The 14,646-nt window shown below is 42.7% G+C and overlaps 1 protein-coding gene across 2 annotated transcripts in view; it reads left to right on the forward strand.

The window, feature by feature from the left end:
- The first annotated feature begins 774 nt into the window (after positions 1-774).
- Positions 775-14,646, forward strand: part of SERPINI2 (serpin family I member 2) — a 31,730-nt gene continuing 17,858 nt past the window's right edge. The window contains exons 1-3 of one of the 2 annotated variants that reach the window (XM_069973828.1): positions 775-830; positions 1,201-1,506; positions 8,374-8,604. In XM_069973828.1, coding sequence (XP_069829929.1) covers positions 812-830; positions 1,201-1,506; positions 8,374-8,604 — 556 coding nt within the window. In that variant the 5' untranslated portion in view covers positions 775-811. The remainder of the gene's footprint in view (positions 831-1,200; positions 1,507-8,373; positions 8,605-14,646) is intronic. The other variant, XM_069973830.1, reaches the window with a different exon arrangement.

A 14,646-nucleotide genomic window follows, 5' to 3' on the forward strand; every position in this document is an offset into this window, starting at 1 on the left:
TGACACTCGACATCTGCAGCCATGAGCTATTCAGCACCCGCACTACAGTGAACAGGGCCGGAAGCTCATCTCCTGTTCACTTAAATGGGAGTTGGGTTTCAGTTACAGGTCCCCACCTGATGATTTTTCTACTTTTCCATTTTACTATGTATAGTTGCATATAATGTGGCCTCATAGACTACTTGGAGGGAAGATGATTAAAACAACATCAACTATTTGACTCTTTTTGTCCCTTTCTGGGAAGCACTTTACTGCAAAAGCAGATGGAAAAACTGATGCATTTTTGTGCATCCATTTTCATCCGTTTCTCCATTGACTTCCAATATAAAAAAAAAAAAACAGATCAAAACACATGGTTGGCCACATTTTGTGTCTACGTTAAAAAAAGGATGTGTTTTTAATTTTTATCCTTTTTTATAATGGAGGTCAATGGAAAAGTGGATCGAAATGGTTGCACACAAATGCATCCCTTTTCATCCAATTTTTTGTAAAAAGCATGAAAAAAAATGGATTAAAAAAAAATGTAAAGTGAACCCAGCCTAACATGGGTAGGGCATAAACTGCAAAGCATCCCTTTATCTTTTATTTTTATTCCTTTACTCATTCCATGTTTTACCAATATTTCCACATAGAGAAACTCGAAAGAATTACACTAACAATCCTGGCGAAGTAGTTTAAAAAAAGTTTCCAGATAGCAATGTCAACAAACATAGCCTGACATTTAAGAAATTAATCATGGGCCTGACAGATTAAACATGCTATAGCAGCTCCCTCTACGTTTCAGAGACATTTACTTTTCTTGTCGGGGGAAATGCTGAGCTGTTTTACAAGTAAGTACTTTATAAGACACGAATAAGTAGCAGAGATGAGGAAAGAAAAAATAAACTGAAGAAGCAAAGTCGAAAAACTTTCATTATCCTGCAATAACTGTGCATAAATTAATGGAAAAGATAATGAGCTCATTATTTACTTGTATAATGTAGAGTCAAAAACACAATGGAAATACATAATGAAAACGGATAAAGAAGAGGATGTCATTGTATATTTGTAAGCACTAAAACTTATACACAATAGTCGAGGAATATTGCATTTTAGATTTAAGCCGGATAGCAGGTAGCTTTATATGAATTGAGTAAATTGCTTGGAGACAGTATGAGACAATAGCAATCTAGTAATGCCCTTTGTTTTCATCTTGTATAGTTTCTATTTCAGGACCCAGAAGGGTACTTGAGGATTGTATTACAATGAGAAGAACCTTCCTGCTGCTGTTTGTTGTGACTCTGGCTGGAGTTAGTATAACTAGCGTGGCTCCAAGACTCTGGGGAGATACCATTACGGAATTTGCTGTGGATTTGCACCGGGCCATGCGTTCAGTTGACACAGAAGAGAACATTATTTTTTCCCCACTTGGCGCTACATTGATTCTAGGAATGATAAAACTGGGAGCAAAAGGAACTACATCACATCAAATAAAGAAAGTTCTAAAACTGCAGGGAAATCAAGAAAGTGAGTCTCCATTTTATTAATCCCAGACCTGTAGTTTATACACGGATTTTGGTAGCTAATCAATGCTTCTTTATACTGTCAGCAAATGGGGTTTGCCCTGTCTAAAGCCAATAATGTTAATGTATCAGTGGACTATTTCTGCACACAGAACTCCAGAGAGATAAGAAAGATGGGCTTGTAACTGAAACCTATTTGTTTTGCAATCATGTTTGGACAGATTATCAATCATAGGTGAATACATTCAAAAATTGGATGGAGAAATGGTCTTTTTGGGACCGCCACTCTGAATTCACAGCATGGCTGCGGTTGTGTGCTGACTTTATCAAGTTTCTTTTTTAACATTGAACAATTTAAGTAGTTTTTTCTCAAAGCAAAACTTCAACTAAAAGCTAAGGCTGCATTCATACGTTCTGTGTTCTGTCCGTGAAACATGAACAACACGGATTCCCTACCCAGCATGATGTATCAATATGACGCCAGCAGCAAGGAAAGTCTTTGAATCGCCGCGGCTCTGTCATTACAATGCAGCGGAGATTCAAACCGATACATCATTCCAGGCGGTGAAACAGTCCAGGTGAGGCATTCAATGCCCGTGTTGTCCATGTTCCACGAACTGAACACAGAATGTGTGAATGCAGCCTTACACATATATAACACATATAAAAATATAAATTGGAAAGTTTAGTGCACAGTGAACATTTGTTCTTAAATGGCATTTTTCTAGGGTTAGGAGAACTTAATGTTAGGGTAGCATCACATGTAACGTATCCGCAGCGGATTTCACGCAAACTTGCAGCGTGAAATCCGCTGCAGATATGTTACATGTGAAGCTACCCTTAGGAGACATTTTTTGCTACGCAAAGTTATGGGTGATGTTTGCCTATCTTTCTGCAACTTTCTTATTACTCTAATATGAATCTTGCATCTTTATTCTAATAGCCGCCTCTATGGATGACCCATTTCTTTTATTGGGAATCTGAAGGATGGTTGTACATGGTGTTACTAGTCCTCGGTCCTAGTAAAGGTTAAAGGGGTTATCTAGCGCTACAAAAACATGGCCACTTTTCCCCCTACTGTTGTCTCCAGTTCAGGTGCGGTTTGCAATTAAGCTTCATTTACTTCAATGGAACTGAGTTTCAAAACCCCACCCAAACTGGAGACAACAGTAGGGGGAAAGTGGCCATGTTTTTGTAGCGCTGGATAACCCCTTTAACAGCACCTTCACACGCATACCTTTATATAGCTTTATAACTTCTGCTAATGAGCCAAGCAAGTGAAATGTACCACTGCACATCGGGGGGGAGGGGGGATAGGTTGATAAAATGGCAGGGCAAAGGTAGGGGAAAACAACAAACAGCATTAACTTACCTCTCCCTGTGCCAGCGATCTGCCATCTCCGGGATCTCCTCTGCTGCTGACGTCACGTCCTGCCCAGTCAGTAAATGGGGCAGGACGTGATGACGTCACGACTCGGGGGAAATGGCTCCCGGTGGGGACCCTGGACCTTCTGGCATGGCGATTTGCAGGCACGGGGAGAGGTTCCCTTTCATTTTCCTCTGCCCCTGCCAGATTAAAAAAAAATCTCTAGACTTCTTCTGTAAGTTTTAATTTTGTATATTTTTGTGATTTTTAGAAGTGATTTGCCATATTAGCATGGTGGTCTACAATACCATCAATTGAGGTTTGTTCTAGAGAGGGGAAATGCTCAGTGTCTGAGGTAATTGACTGTACCTTAAAGTGACACTGTCACCCCCTATTTGCATTTTGACTGCTCTCCACAGGTGTAAAGGGCAAATGTTACAGCTTTCATTACTTATTTTATATCACACCTCATGGTGCTTGTTCTGGTAAAAAGTTGTTTTTATCCCCTGTGGATTGGTATATGTTAGTGGGGCCTCACGGCTTATGTGCCACATCGCTCCGCCCCTAGCGCCACTTAGCCCTGCCCCCATCTGTGGCGTCATCACAGCATAGGCTCCACCCCCCTAGATTGTCCCTAACAAATGGGCGATGAGGGGGCGGGGCCTATGCAGCGATGACGTCACTGATGGGGGTGGGGCTAAGTGGCACTAGGGGCGGAGCGATGTTGCACATAAGCCGTGAGGCCCCGCCCACATATACCAATCCACAGGTGATAAAAACTTTTTTTTACCAGAACAACCACCATGAGGTGTGATATAAAATAAGTAATGAAAGCTGTAAAATGTACTCTTTACACCTGTGGAGAGCACTCAAAATGCAAATAGGGGGTGACAGTGTCACTTTAAGGGCACTTGAAGAAGTCAGCCCCACCATGTGGGCACTTTAGTCATGTACATGTATAAAAAAAAATGCTAATTGATCTGCTAACAAGTAGAAGTTTACAAATCAAAGACTATGCCTGTAAAGGGTCTTTTAGCCTCTACCCTGTGCTATAAATAAATTCTAACTAAAAGCTTTAGGTGAAATTTCGGCAGTTTACTCATTAATTCTAAATTAGCCAATGATATATCTTGTTGAGAGCAAGTAAATACAGTAAAAAAAAAAGACAACCCTGAACTTTTGTCTGGAATTCTTAGGAAAGCTAATCCCTTGGCCTACACCCAAACATACAACTCAGTTTAAGGGTGCCTTCGCACATAGCTTGTGTTTTCCAATGAAATCAACTGTGATACTGAATACCATTAAAGTCTATGGCACTTCATTCTCCTTTCACTCCGCTGCGAGAATGTAGTGACATAGGCTATTGTTGCAGTAAAAAAGAAAAAAGCAGCCATATACACCTGTTCACACTCTCGAGCCACCTCCAGGTCTCCCCCCACTCACTGACAGCCTGCTCAGTCAATCACTGTGCTGTCCTGCTGCAGCCAGTGATTGGCTGAGCGAGCCATCACTGAGCGGGCCCTGTAGCCAGCGCTGGAGGGCATTGGAGGAGTATGGGTAGGTAAGAATAGCTGTTTCATTGTTTTTTACTATAGTAGCAGCACAGCATCTTAGGTTTTACAATGCTATTTCACTACATTTTTTGCAGCAGAATGAAATGAGAATGGAGTGCCGTAGACTCAAAATTCAGTATTGCAGTGAATTTCACTGTGAAACCTGCTGTATTAAATCCACTGTGATTCGCTTCTTGTGAAGGCACCCCAAAGCAGTATTTCAATCTCACCTAATATAGTTACAGTGGGGGATACGGCTGTCATATGCCAGGGAGAAGAGGCGAATCTGCGCCTTCTACCTGGTGTATGCCAAGGGCGCAGCCTTCATAAATGTCCCCCAATATCTCTATACATTTACATTATAGCTATATATATACAAGCCAGACCACAGTTTTTAGAGAAGAATGGTGGTCTGTAACCAACAATCTGTCCAACAATGGAGAAGGAGGCAAGTTTGCTAAACAAATGTGTTTGAAAAAATATTGAGGAGCACAAGAATTTTAACTATGTTAGATGAGATAAAAACACCCCTTTAAGGGGAGAAGGGAAAAGTTGCTATCAGACACTATAGGAGGCTGTTTATCCCCAGAGTGCAGAAGGATCAATCATGCTAAAATACAAGTGCCTGGCCCTTCCTTACTCTAACATATGTCACTGGTTGAACATTGTGACACCATCACAGTCAATCTAATGTGTATGGATTTTAACATGTGATTCTGGCAGGTAGTCCATTAATAGGAATATTGCTTATGTAAGTAATTATCTTATTTTTTTAACTGTACCCTTCTAATATAAATGAGCAGTATATCTGTACGGGTTCTATTATGAATGCACATGATGGAACTTTGGCGCAGTCCTCGGTGTGTAAGGTACGACCGAGACTGCATTTCTGGTCATAATCTTCCACTTATTCTGTGTTTTGTTTCCTTGTCTGAACTCTGTCTTATGCCTTCTGGTCTGCTAATTGTTTTCCCTGCCCCACCCGTGTCTGTTCTGCTAGTTTCCTCTGGTCAGATAATGATTAACCTGGTTTTGCCTCTGTGATTGACAGCTTGTTCCTCCAATCACCTTCTGGACTGGGTTCCTGGTCTCCTATTTAAGATCTCTGTTTCTGCCTGTGCCTTGCCGGTTAATGAGTTAGTCTCTGTCTGCTTTTGGGTTCTGTTTCTTTGTATTCCCTGATTCCTGCTTTGTATCTTTGACCTCCCTTGTTTGCTGCCTGCCCCATTTTAGGGCAGATTGCGGCAAGTAGGCAGGCACCAGGGGCGTAACTACCACTGTAGCAGCCATAGCGGCTGCTATGGGGCCCACCACATCAGGGGGCCCCATTGCCTGCTCTTGCAAAATGTTGAGCCCCCTGAGCTGTAATCATTTGGAGCACCAGGTGGTCAAGTGGGCCTTCAGGGTTCTCTAAATGTCCCTTTAACTGTAAGAACTCCTGACGAGTACTAGCAGTTATGACTACACTTGGTGGTTTAGTGGTCAGTCGGGGGGGGGCCCAATCAACATTTGCTATGGGGCCCAGCCATTTCTAGTTACGTCCTTGGCAGGCACAGTGGGCGGGGCTGAGCTTAGGGTCCGCTGTCTGTGTCTTTTCTGAACCTTCTGTCACGACTCGGGTCACAGAGAGATGCAGGAGAGACACGGACAGTGTACCCTAAGCTCAGCACCACTGAGCAGAGGAAACTAGCAGGACAGACACGGGTGGGGCAGGGAAAACCATTAGCAGACCAAAAGGCATAAGACAGAGTTCAGACTGGGCACAGACAAAGGCAAACAAAACACAGAATAAGTGGAAGATTATTGCCAAAAATGCAGTCTCGGTCTTACCTTACGCGCCGAGGACTGCGCCAAAGTTCCATCACGTGCATTCATAACAGGTTCATGGAAAAATAGATATACTCTTGCGTTCAAAAAATGTTTTGGAAAGCTGGATTAAAGGTATTTTGATATTTAATGTTATTAATTTATGTATTTATTTTTTTAATGCACATACTATACAAAAATGTTCACTATGGTGATTTCATGATTATTAATGATTTTATGATTTATAATGGTAGATGCAGGCAGCCAAGTTGTTGTCATTATAAGCAGGAGATTTGGAGCTCTGTATTAGGAAAGTGGAGCTTACACTGCTATAAAGAAATAAGTAACACATAACAGAATTACGACAGGTCAATATTACCTTTAGGCCATGTTCCCACTGCGTAAGTTGTAACAACAGCCACGATTACTACGGAACTTATGTAGTGGTACCTTCTAAGGAATCCCGGCCGGAGTGTAGACACCTGGGGGTACTTGTATGAAAAGACGTAAATGCCTTTTTTAGGCGCAGATGGGGCAAATCGGCGTAACAATATTCGCAAATGGTATTTTTTCTAATATTTTTTTCACATCTGCCCCATCTGCGCCACTGGGGTGGAGAGGGGGCGTTACGGGTGGTGCGGCAGCACGCAGATGCACCGCATTTATCAATTCTCCAGGGAGCTGGGGTAGGTTTTAAAATTTGCGATCAGGATTTATGTAGAGGCAGTGCGCCTCTACATATATCCCCTGAACCCCGAACATTTGTAAGCCCGGCGTAAAAAAACGCTAGACTTCATAAAAGTCCCTCTATGCGGCCAGGATCCCTGTTCAGTGAATAGCGGCCTCAGAAAACCCTGTCAGTTCACACAATGGAGCTTGCGGCTCTGGGCGCACGCTCCATTGTGTGCAGGGGGGAAATCATCCGGATTTAGCGGTAGTAAAGATCATCTGGCCGATACTGCAGTATCGGCGAGATAATCATTTCTGACACCAGCCATTCCGTGACCCGTCCAGGTCACGGAAAAGCCGGTGTCTTACCCTGTCGGAACATGGCCTAAAAGGGAACCTGTCATCACTTTCATGCTACCTGAACCATCTCATTCTGTATCAGAAACAGAAAACTTTGATTGTTGTGTAGGTATATTACAGCGGAGGTCCTGCAATTAAATATTAATATTTTATCAGTATTTCTTGGAAAAATGCTCCTGTATTTAGATATATAGATCTAAAACATACTTGCTGTTGCACTCATTTCCTCGTCATTCTATGTTTAGAGAGCAGCATACAAAAGCCAGTTCTAGTACACTGAATTATTTATTGGTCTGCCTGCACAATAAAAGGAATCACTCCGCTGCTCTTGTACACCAGCATCTTGGCAATGAGACTGAGCTAGTGAGCATGTGTGACCACTAGAATGCAACATATCTGGTGGACATTCTGAGAAGAATTCAAATGAACACCAGGGGGCATTATACAACTAGAAACATTTTACACAACTGTAGTTACAAATTGGAAAAAGAGGCAAAAATAATATTGACTTGAAGAGCAACCTCTTTAAGAAATTAATCAGAATGGAATTCTGGACCTAAAATTGACATGGTATTTAAAGGTGGACAGTCACTTTAAGTTATCCCCTAAGACATCTCTTTGGTTTTCAGTAAAAAACCATTAAGATAAAGCTGAATCCAAACACAAGCTGTTCTTCCTCCATAGTGCTGACACAGATCAAGCACATTCCCTCTATATTGCCAGTTATTACATCTATATAGATGCACAGAGGGAATACAGGACTGGGTGAATGTTCTTGTGGATTAATAAATCAAGCCCTTCATCTCTTTGCAATTCAATATATTTGGGTGTTCTGGATTGTTCAGCTTCTCCTGCTGCAGAATGAAAGCTAATTATATTTCTGTTATAGTGACAAGCACTATTTCCCACATCCTACTTCTCACCTTTAATACACCCCTCCATGGCGGGGCTGTATATTATATCCGGACGACCATTTGTATAATGCCTGCTGTAATATACAGTATATGTCACCATGCCAGGCAAAAAATACATTCTTGTGTTAAGACTTACTATAATGCATTCTTTTCTGTTTACTTTGATCAATAAAATCCACTAATACACAACTCATGTTCTCTAGGTGAGGAGTTTTTTGGGCTCCGAAAGCTGCTTGCTGTCATTTCAGAAGAAAATAAAGAATTTACATTTAATCTTGCAAATGCCCTCTACCTTCAAGAAGGCTTCCACGTGAAAGAACAGTATCTCCATAGCAACAGAGATTTTTTCAAGAGTGAAATAAAGCTGGTGAATTTCCAAGATTTGAAAGCTTCTGCTGAAATAATAAGTGCATGGGTAGAAATGCAAACAAATGGTAATCTATACATTCTGTTCAGATAACAAAAATGTTTAGTTGTCCTTTTGTTCTACTTTGAAATGGAGTTTGCTGCAAAGTGTGTTACAAATAATGCTCAGCATTCATACACGTAGCTTGGAAGTCTTCAGCGCTGAGTAACTACTGCAAGGAGACAAAAATAAAAATGTGATATGGAAGAAAAAAAACCTAGGCACGAAGACAAAGTCTTCTGCCAGCCTTACCCCAGGTTTTATACAGAAAATAAATAAATAAACAAGAGATCCATGATCCTATGCATCTTTCTCCTTTTCCTTTACACACTGTATTTTCACATTAAAGGGAACCTGACACCAGGGACACGGGCACAGAGCCCGCCCGACCCCCCGGTTCAGCCCCCAGATACTTACCCTTTCTGACGAGTCCCGCTCCTGGAGCCCGTCCTGGGATGAAAATATCAGCGCCCGAAGCTGTGCCCGCGCAACTGAGATGAGTGCGACGCCCATAGAGAATGAATGGAGCCGTCATTCTTCGGGCGCTGATATCTTCATCCCAGGACCAGCTCCAGGAGCGGAACTTGCCGGAAAGGGTAAGTATCTGGGGGCGGCACCAGGGGGTTGGGTGGGCTCTGTGCCCACGGCCCCGGTAACAGGTTCCCTTTAAACAATGGCCGTTGTTTAATGACAGTAATTGATCCCATTACAATGTATGGAACCATGGCTGTAGTGTATACACTCTGTATACACTACAGCCGTGGCTGTCTGCAACTGCACAAAATAACTAACAGACCTTACAAGCCTGTGCTCACAACTTACTTTACATTACATTGTGGGCTATGGCAAATTGGAGCGTGGGCACACCCAAATGTGCCCGCATTCCAATTTATATAAAGTGATGTTAATCCGGCCAATACTACAGTATCGCCTGGGTGAACATGTAAGACAGCTGCCCTTGTTTGACACAGCCATATCACACAACGGCCACTGTTCTTGCTGTGTGTAAATATGGCCTTAACCCCTTGCTGCAAAATGATGTTCCCGGTACGTCATGTAAAGCAGGTAGTTCCTGTCCGCTGTCCCTAGCGGCGATCGGGTAGCTAGAGGAGGCTGTGTCACACAGCCTGCTGCTGCTGCCATTGCTCGGAGGGGAGCCTCGCTCCCCCCGGGCAGTTAACCCCACAGGCACTGCGGTCCCATGGGAGATCTGCTCCCTCCAACCCCCCCTTCACCCCCCTGGAGCCGCACGAGCGTTACCATAGCAACCCAGACGCTGCTTAATGCGTCTGGGCTGGGCTCCTATGGATTATAGTGATCAGGCCCCTGAACTGAGGCAGGTTCTGATTGTTTGAATGAGCTGTCAGTGTACTGACAGCTCATTCACTCTATAATACATTACACCACTGATCATGTGCTGTAATGTATAATAGAGGTACCTGCAAGTTACAGTGAAACAAACACACAATTACATACGTAAATAAATAAACAAACAAATTGTCAGGATGGTATCTTTGAGGAGTGTTATGCGTCCCTCTGCTCGTGCTGTGCGGCCAAGAAGGCGTTGATATTCTCTTATTCTGTTCTGTGTTTCGTTTTGCTGTGTCTGAACACTGGTTTATTTGCTCTCTTTGGGAGACACACCCGACTTCACCTGCTGAGTTTTGTCTGGCCATGTCAGGGTTAATCTGTGTTCTGGTTCTGCTGTGACTGACAGGTCATCCTGCCAGTGGATCTATTTTGTTTTCAGCTGTCTGTGCTTGGAGATCAGGGGGATGGTCCAATTACGTTCTGGACCAGAGCCCTGGCCTCCTATATAACAAACATCAGTCTGTGCACTTATTGCTGGTTATTGACTTATGGTGCATTTACACAGGCAGATTTATCTGACCAATTTTGGAAGCCAAAGACAGGAATGGACTTGAAAAGACAGGGAATCTCAGTCTTTCCTTTATGACCTGCACCCTGTTTATAGTCTGTTCCTGGCTTTGGCTTCAAAAATCTGTCAGATAAATCTCTCTGTGTAAACGCACCATTAGTCTCTGCCTGCTTGTATCTTCTGTGCTTTTGCTATCCCTGATTTTTGCCTACTGAATGTAACAACCAAAGTATACCACAAACATAAAGAGGAATATGTCACAAAAAAACTATCTCAGAATAATTGCGATAATTAACCCCTTAGCGACCCATGACGTATCTGATACGTCATGGAACCGCGGGGGGTGTTCAGAGCGGGGTCCCGCCGGGACCCTGCTCTGAACGGCGCTGATCCTGGCTGACATGTGCAGCCAGGCAGTGCCTCTATTAGCCGGCGCGGGTCCCGTTGCCGCACCGGCTAATTAAGCCTCTAAGTGCAGCTGTCAAACCTGACAGCTGCACTTAGATGCTGTGCTCTCCCTGTCCCTGGTGTCTAGTGGGACGGATCTCCCCCCTACCCCCGCGATGCGATCGCAGGGGGGAGATCCGTTCTTCTGCCCGTGCCGGGCCTCAGCGTCGGAATGATGCTGATCCCGGCTCGGCAATAGATTGCTATGGCCTGCAGCAGGCCATAGCAATCTATGACCGATCTGATGGATCTTTGCTGTGTATATACACAGCATTGATCTCTATGAGAGATCAGTGCTGTTTCTATACAAGTCCCCCAGGGGGACTTCTAGTAAAAGTAAAAATGTTTTTTTTATTAATAAAAAATCCCCTCCCCCATTAAAAGTACAAATCACCCCCCTTTTCCCATTTTATAAATATAAATAAATAAACAAATAATAAATAAAAAAATAAAAAATAATAAATAATAACAAATAAATAGAGCGATTTTAAGGAACATATATTTGTTAACAATGGTTTGAATTTTTTACAAGCCATCAGATACAAGAAAAGTTATACATGTTACATATCGTTATAATTGTAACGACTTGAGGAACATGCATAACAAGTCAGTTTTACTATAGGGCGAACGGCGTAAATGCAAAACTCCCCGAAATCAAAACAAATTCCTTTTTTTTTTTCAATTTGACAGCGCAAATGATTTTTTTTCCAGTTTCGCAGCATATGTTATGGAAAAATAATGCCTGTCATTCCAAAGTACAATTAGTTTCTCAAAAAATAAGGGCTCATGTGGGTCTCTAGGTGAAAAAATGCAAGCGCTATGGCCTTTTAAACATAAAGTGGAAAAAGCAAAAGTGCAAAAACGAAAATTGGCTTTGACCTTAAGGGGTTAAAAGCAGAGTTATCACCACATAAAGAGAGACAGGTCAGATTTGAAAAATAGGCACAAGGCATTTAGGCCAAAACAGGCTGCGGAGGCAAGGGGTTAAATGGAATTACAACAATAGTCACATTCATCTCTTCTAAATATCACTGACAATTTTGGCTTATTGAGATTGCTGCTGTACACTGTCTCCGTTAGTGGCCAAACTGCAGAGTGAAATTTCTAATAAATAATTTCATGCTTTACCATGAGTTAAATGCAATGTCTATGTTTCCCTATGACATTAATCTCTTCATTTTCTCCACCCTGATTCTGTTTGTACTTGAAATTATATCATAGGCATACATCATCTTTAGATTAAATAGATGTATGGATACTTAGATTTGTTCATTTATTGTTGAGCCTGATTTGAAAATAAAAAAAATCAAAAACATACTCACTTCCCTGGTTCCCCCTGGTGCTCTTGCTGTGATGTCTTCCTGTGAGCTCATTTTAGCAGTGATTGCCTGCTTAGCCAATCCCTGTCAGGAGGGACATTGCTACAGCAGTGACTGACTTAGCAGGCTCTCACTGCACAGTTGAGTCCATCTTGGAAATAGGAAGGAAGATGGCCTCCACAGTCACAAATGGCCTCCACAGTCACCAGATCTCAATTCAATAGAGCATCTTTGGGATGTGGTGGAACGGGAGATTCGCATCATGGATGTGCAGCCGACAAATCTGCGGCAACTGTGTGATGCCATCATGTCAATATGGACCAAAATCTCTGAGGAATGCTTCCAGCACCTTGTTGTATCTATGCCATGAAGAATTGAGGCAGTTCTGAAGGCAAAAGGGGGTCCAACCCGTTATTAGCATGGTGTACCTAATAAAGTGGCCGGTGAGTGTATATATATATATATATATATATATATATATATACACACACACTTTATACACTGAACACATTCACATATATTTAAATGCAGAGGCTGTATCCCACCAGTGAATATATATACAGCTTATTCCCCTTACAAGAATATAGTAGAGATCTGTATTAATAGATATTCTGCACACTACAGTCCCCTGTAAACCATTTCTGTTGAGTAGTCTGCAGGGAAAAGACAAGAGATATGAACTTCCACATCTTCCTTCAAGTATCTGAGCATTTCTCATAATGACACCATCATAAGGCACTTATATGTATGCAGATCCTAACATATATTTGAAATGCAATTTAATGTGGAGTATTTTCATTGTTAATATTTATAGGATAGCCATGGGATACTCAAGAACTCTTGTTAGGTGCACTAGGGCTTACACTTAATTGAAAGAATAGGGGTCCTGTAGCCAGGGCCGTATTTACCACTAGGCGCCCGTGGTCCTGTGCCTAGGGCAGCACCTTGCAGGGGGCAGCACCAGTTAGCAGCGGGACGTTAACAACTTATTTGTTTAAATTTTTGTAGGCTTCCACCTCCCGTTCAGACTTGCCAGTAAATCTTTTCGAGGGGGGGGGGGGGTTATAGTGGTATTGGTCAGGTCTGGTTTAATGGGGTTATCCAGTCAATGTATGGCGGTGTTATGCAGTTACAGTATGGCTGTATTGTTCAGGTCTGGTATGGCGGTGTTATCCAGTAACTGTATGGCGGTGTTGGTCAGGTTTGGTATGGCAGTGTTATCCAGTCACAGTATGGCAGTATTATTCAGGTCTGGTGTGGCGGTGTTATCCAGTCACAGTATGGCGGCATTGTTAAGGTCTGGTGTGGCAGTGTTATCCAGTCTCAGTATGGTGGTATTGGTCAGGTCTGGTATGGCGGTGTTATACAGTCACATTTTCGGACGGATGGCCGAATCCCTGGCACCATCCCCCCTCCGTCGCGTCACAACTGTGCTCAGACGCGATTGGCTGAGCACAGTTATGCTCAGCCAATCGCGGCTGAGCAGCTCATGACGCGGCCGCGTCATCAGCCGCTCAGCTGGAACCGGGGAGGTGAGTGGACGTCGTTTCTCTCAGCCACCTCCTCCCTGGTCCCAGGGAAAAAATGCCCCCCCCCGCTGGAGTACCCCTTTAAGAAAGCCCTGCCTGTAGCCCCTGTTTGTGGTGTCAGTCTAGTAACTCTCCCCATAGAAATCAATAGAGGGATGTCCACATTTGCACAATGCCCCCACCATTAAAATTTCCAGGTATGGTAATAACCAAGCCCTGCTTGTACCTCTTCATTTATTTATATAGGAAGACCAACATCCAAGGGTCCCTGGATGTCTATTCTATTATTACAGTAGAGGTTCCACAGGTGGGAACAGCCTGCATTTTTTGCATACTTGTGGATATGCTGCAAATATTGGAATACCCCTTTTGGTTATAATTCCAGTATGTGAAAACAACAGCAGTTATTTATTATTTTCTTTAAACAATGGCCGTTATTTACACAACGGCCGTTGTTATGAACGACGGCCTTTTTTTTTTTTTTACATAGCATGAACATAGCCTAAGCCCATGTTCCCACAGAATATTTTTGATCAGTATTTTGCAACCAAAACCGGGAGTGGATTGTAAACACAAAGAAGCTGTGTTCACACACTCTTGAAATTGAGTGGGTGGCCGTCATTTAACAGCGAAAACCGGCTGTTATTGCAAAACAATGACCATTGTTTTAAAATAATGGTAATTATTTGCCATTAAATGACAGCCAGTCACTAAATTTCAGCAGTGTGTGAACATAGCCTTTCTGTGTTTTCAATCCACTCCTGGTTTTGGTTGCAAAAAAATGAGCAAAAAAATTGTGTGGGAACAGCCTGAGAGATTTAGTCTTACTTGAAACATTATGTATAGGCTATTAGTCATATCACATGCAGTAACAGCACAAGTCACACCTGTTCACT

This window comes from Dendropsophus ebraccatus, chromosome 6 (assembly GCF_027789765.1).
Source record: "Dendropsophus ebraccatus isolate aDenEbr1 chromosome 6, aDenEbr1.pat, whole genome shotgun sequence".
NCBI lineage: Eukaryota > Metazoa > Chordata > Amphibia > Anura > Hylidae > Dendropsophus > Dendropsophus ebraccatus.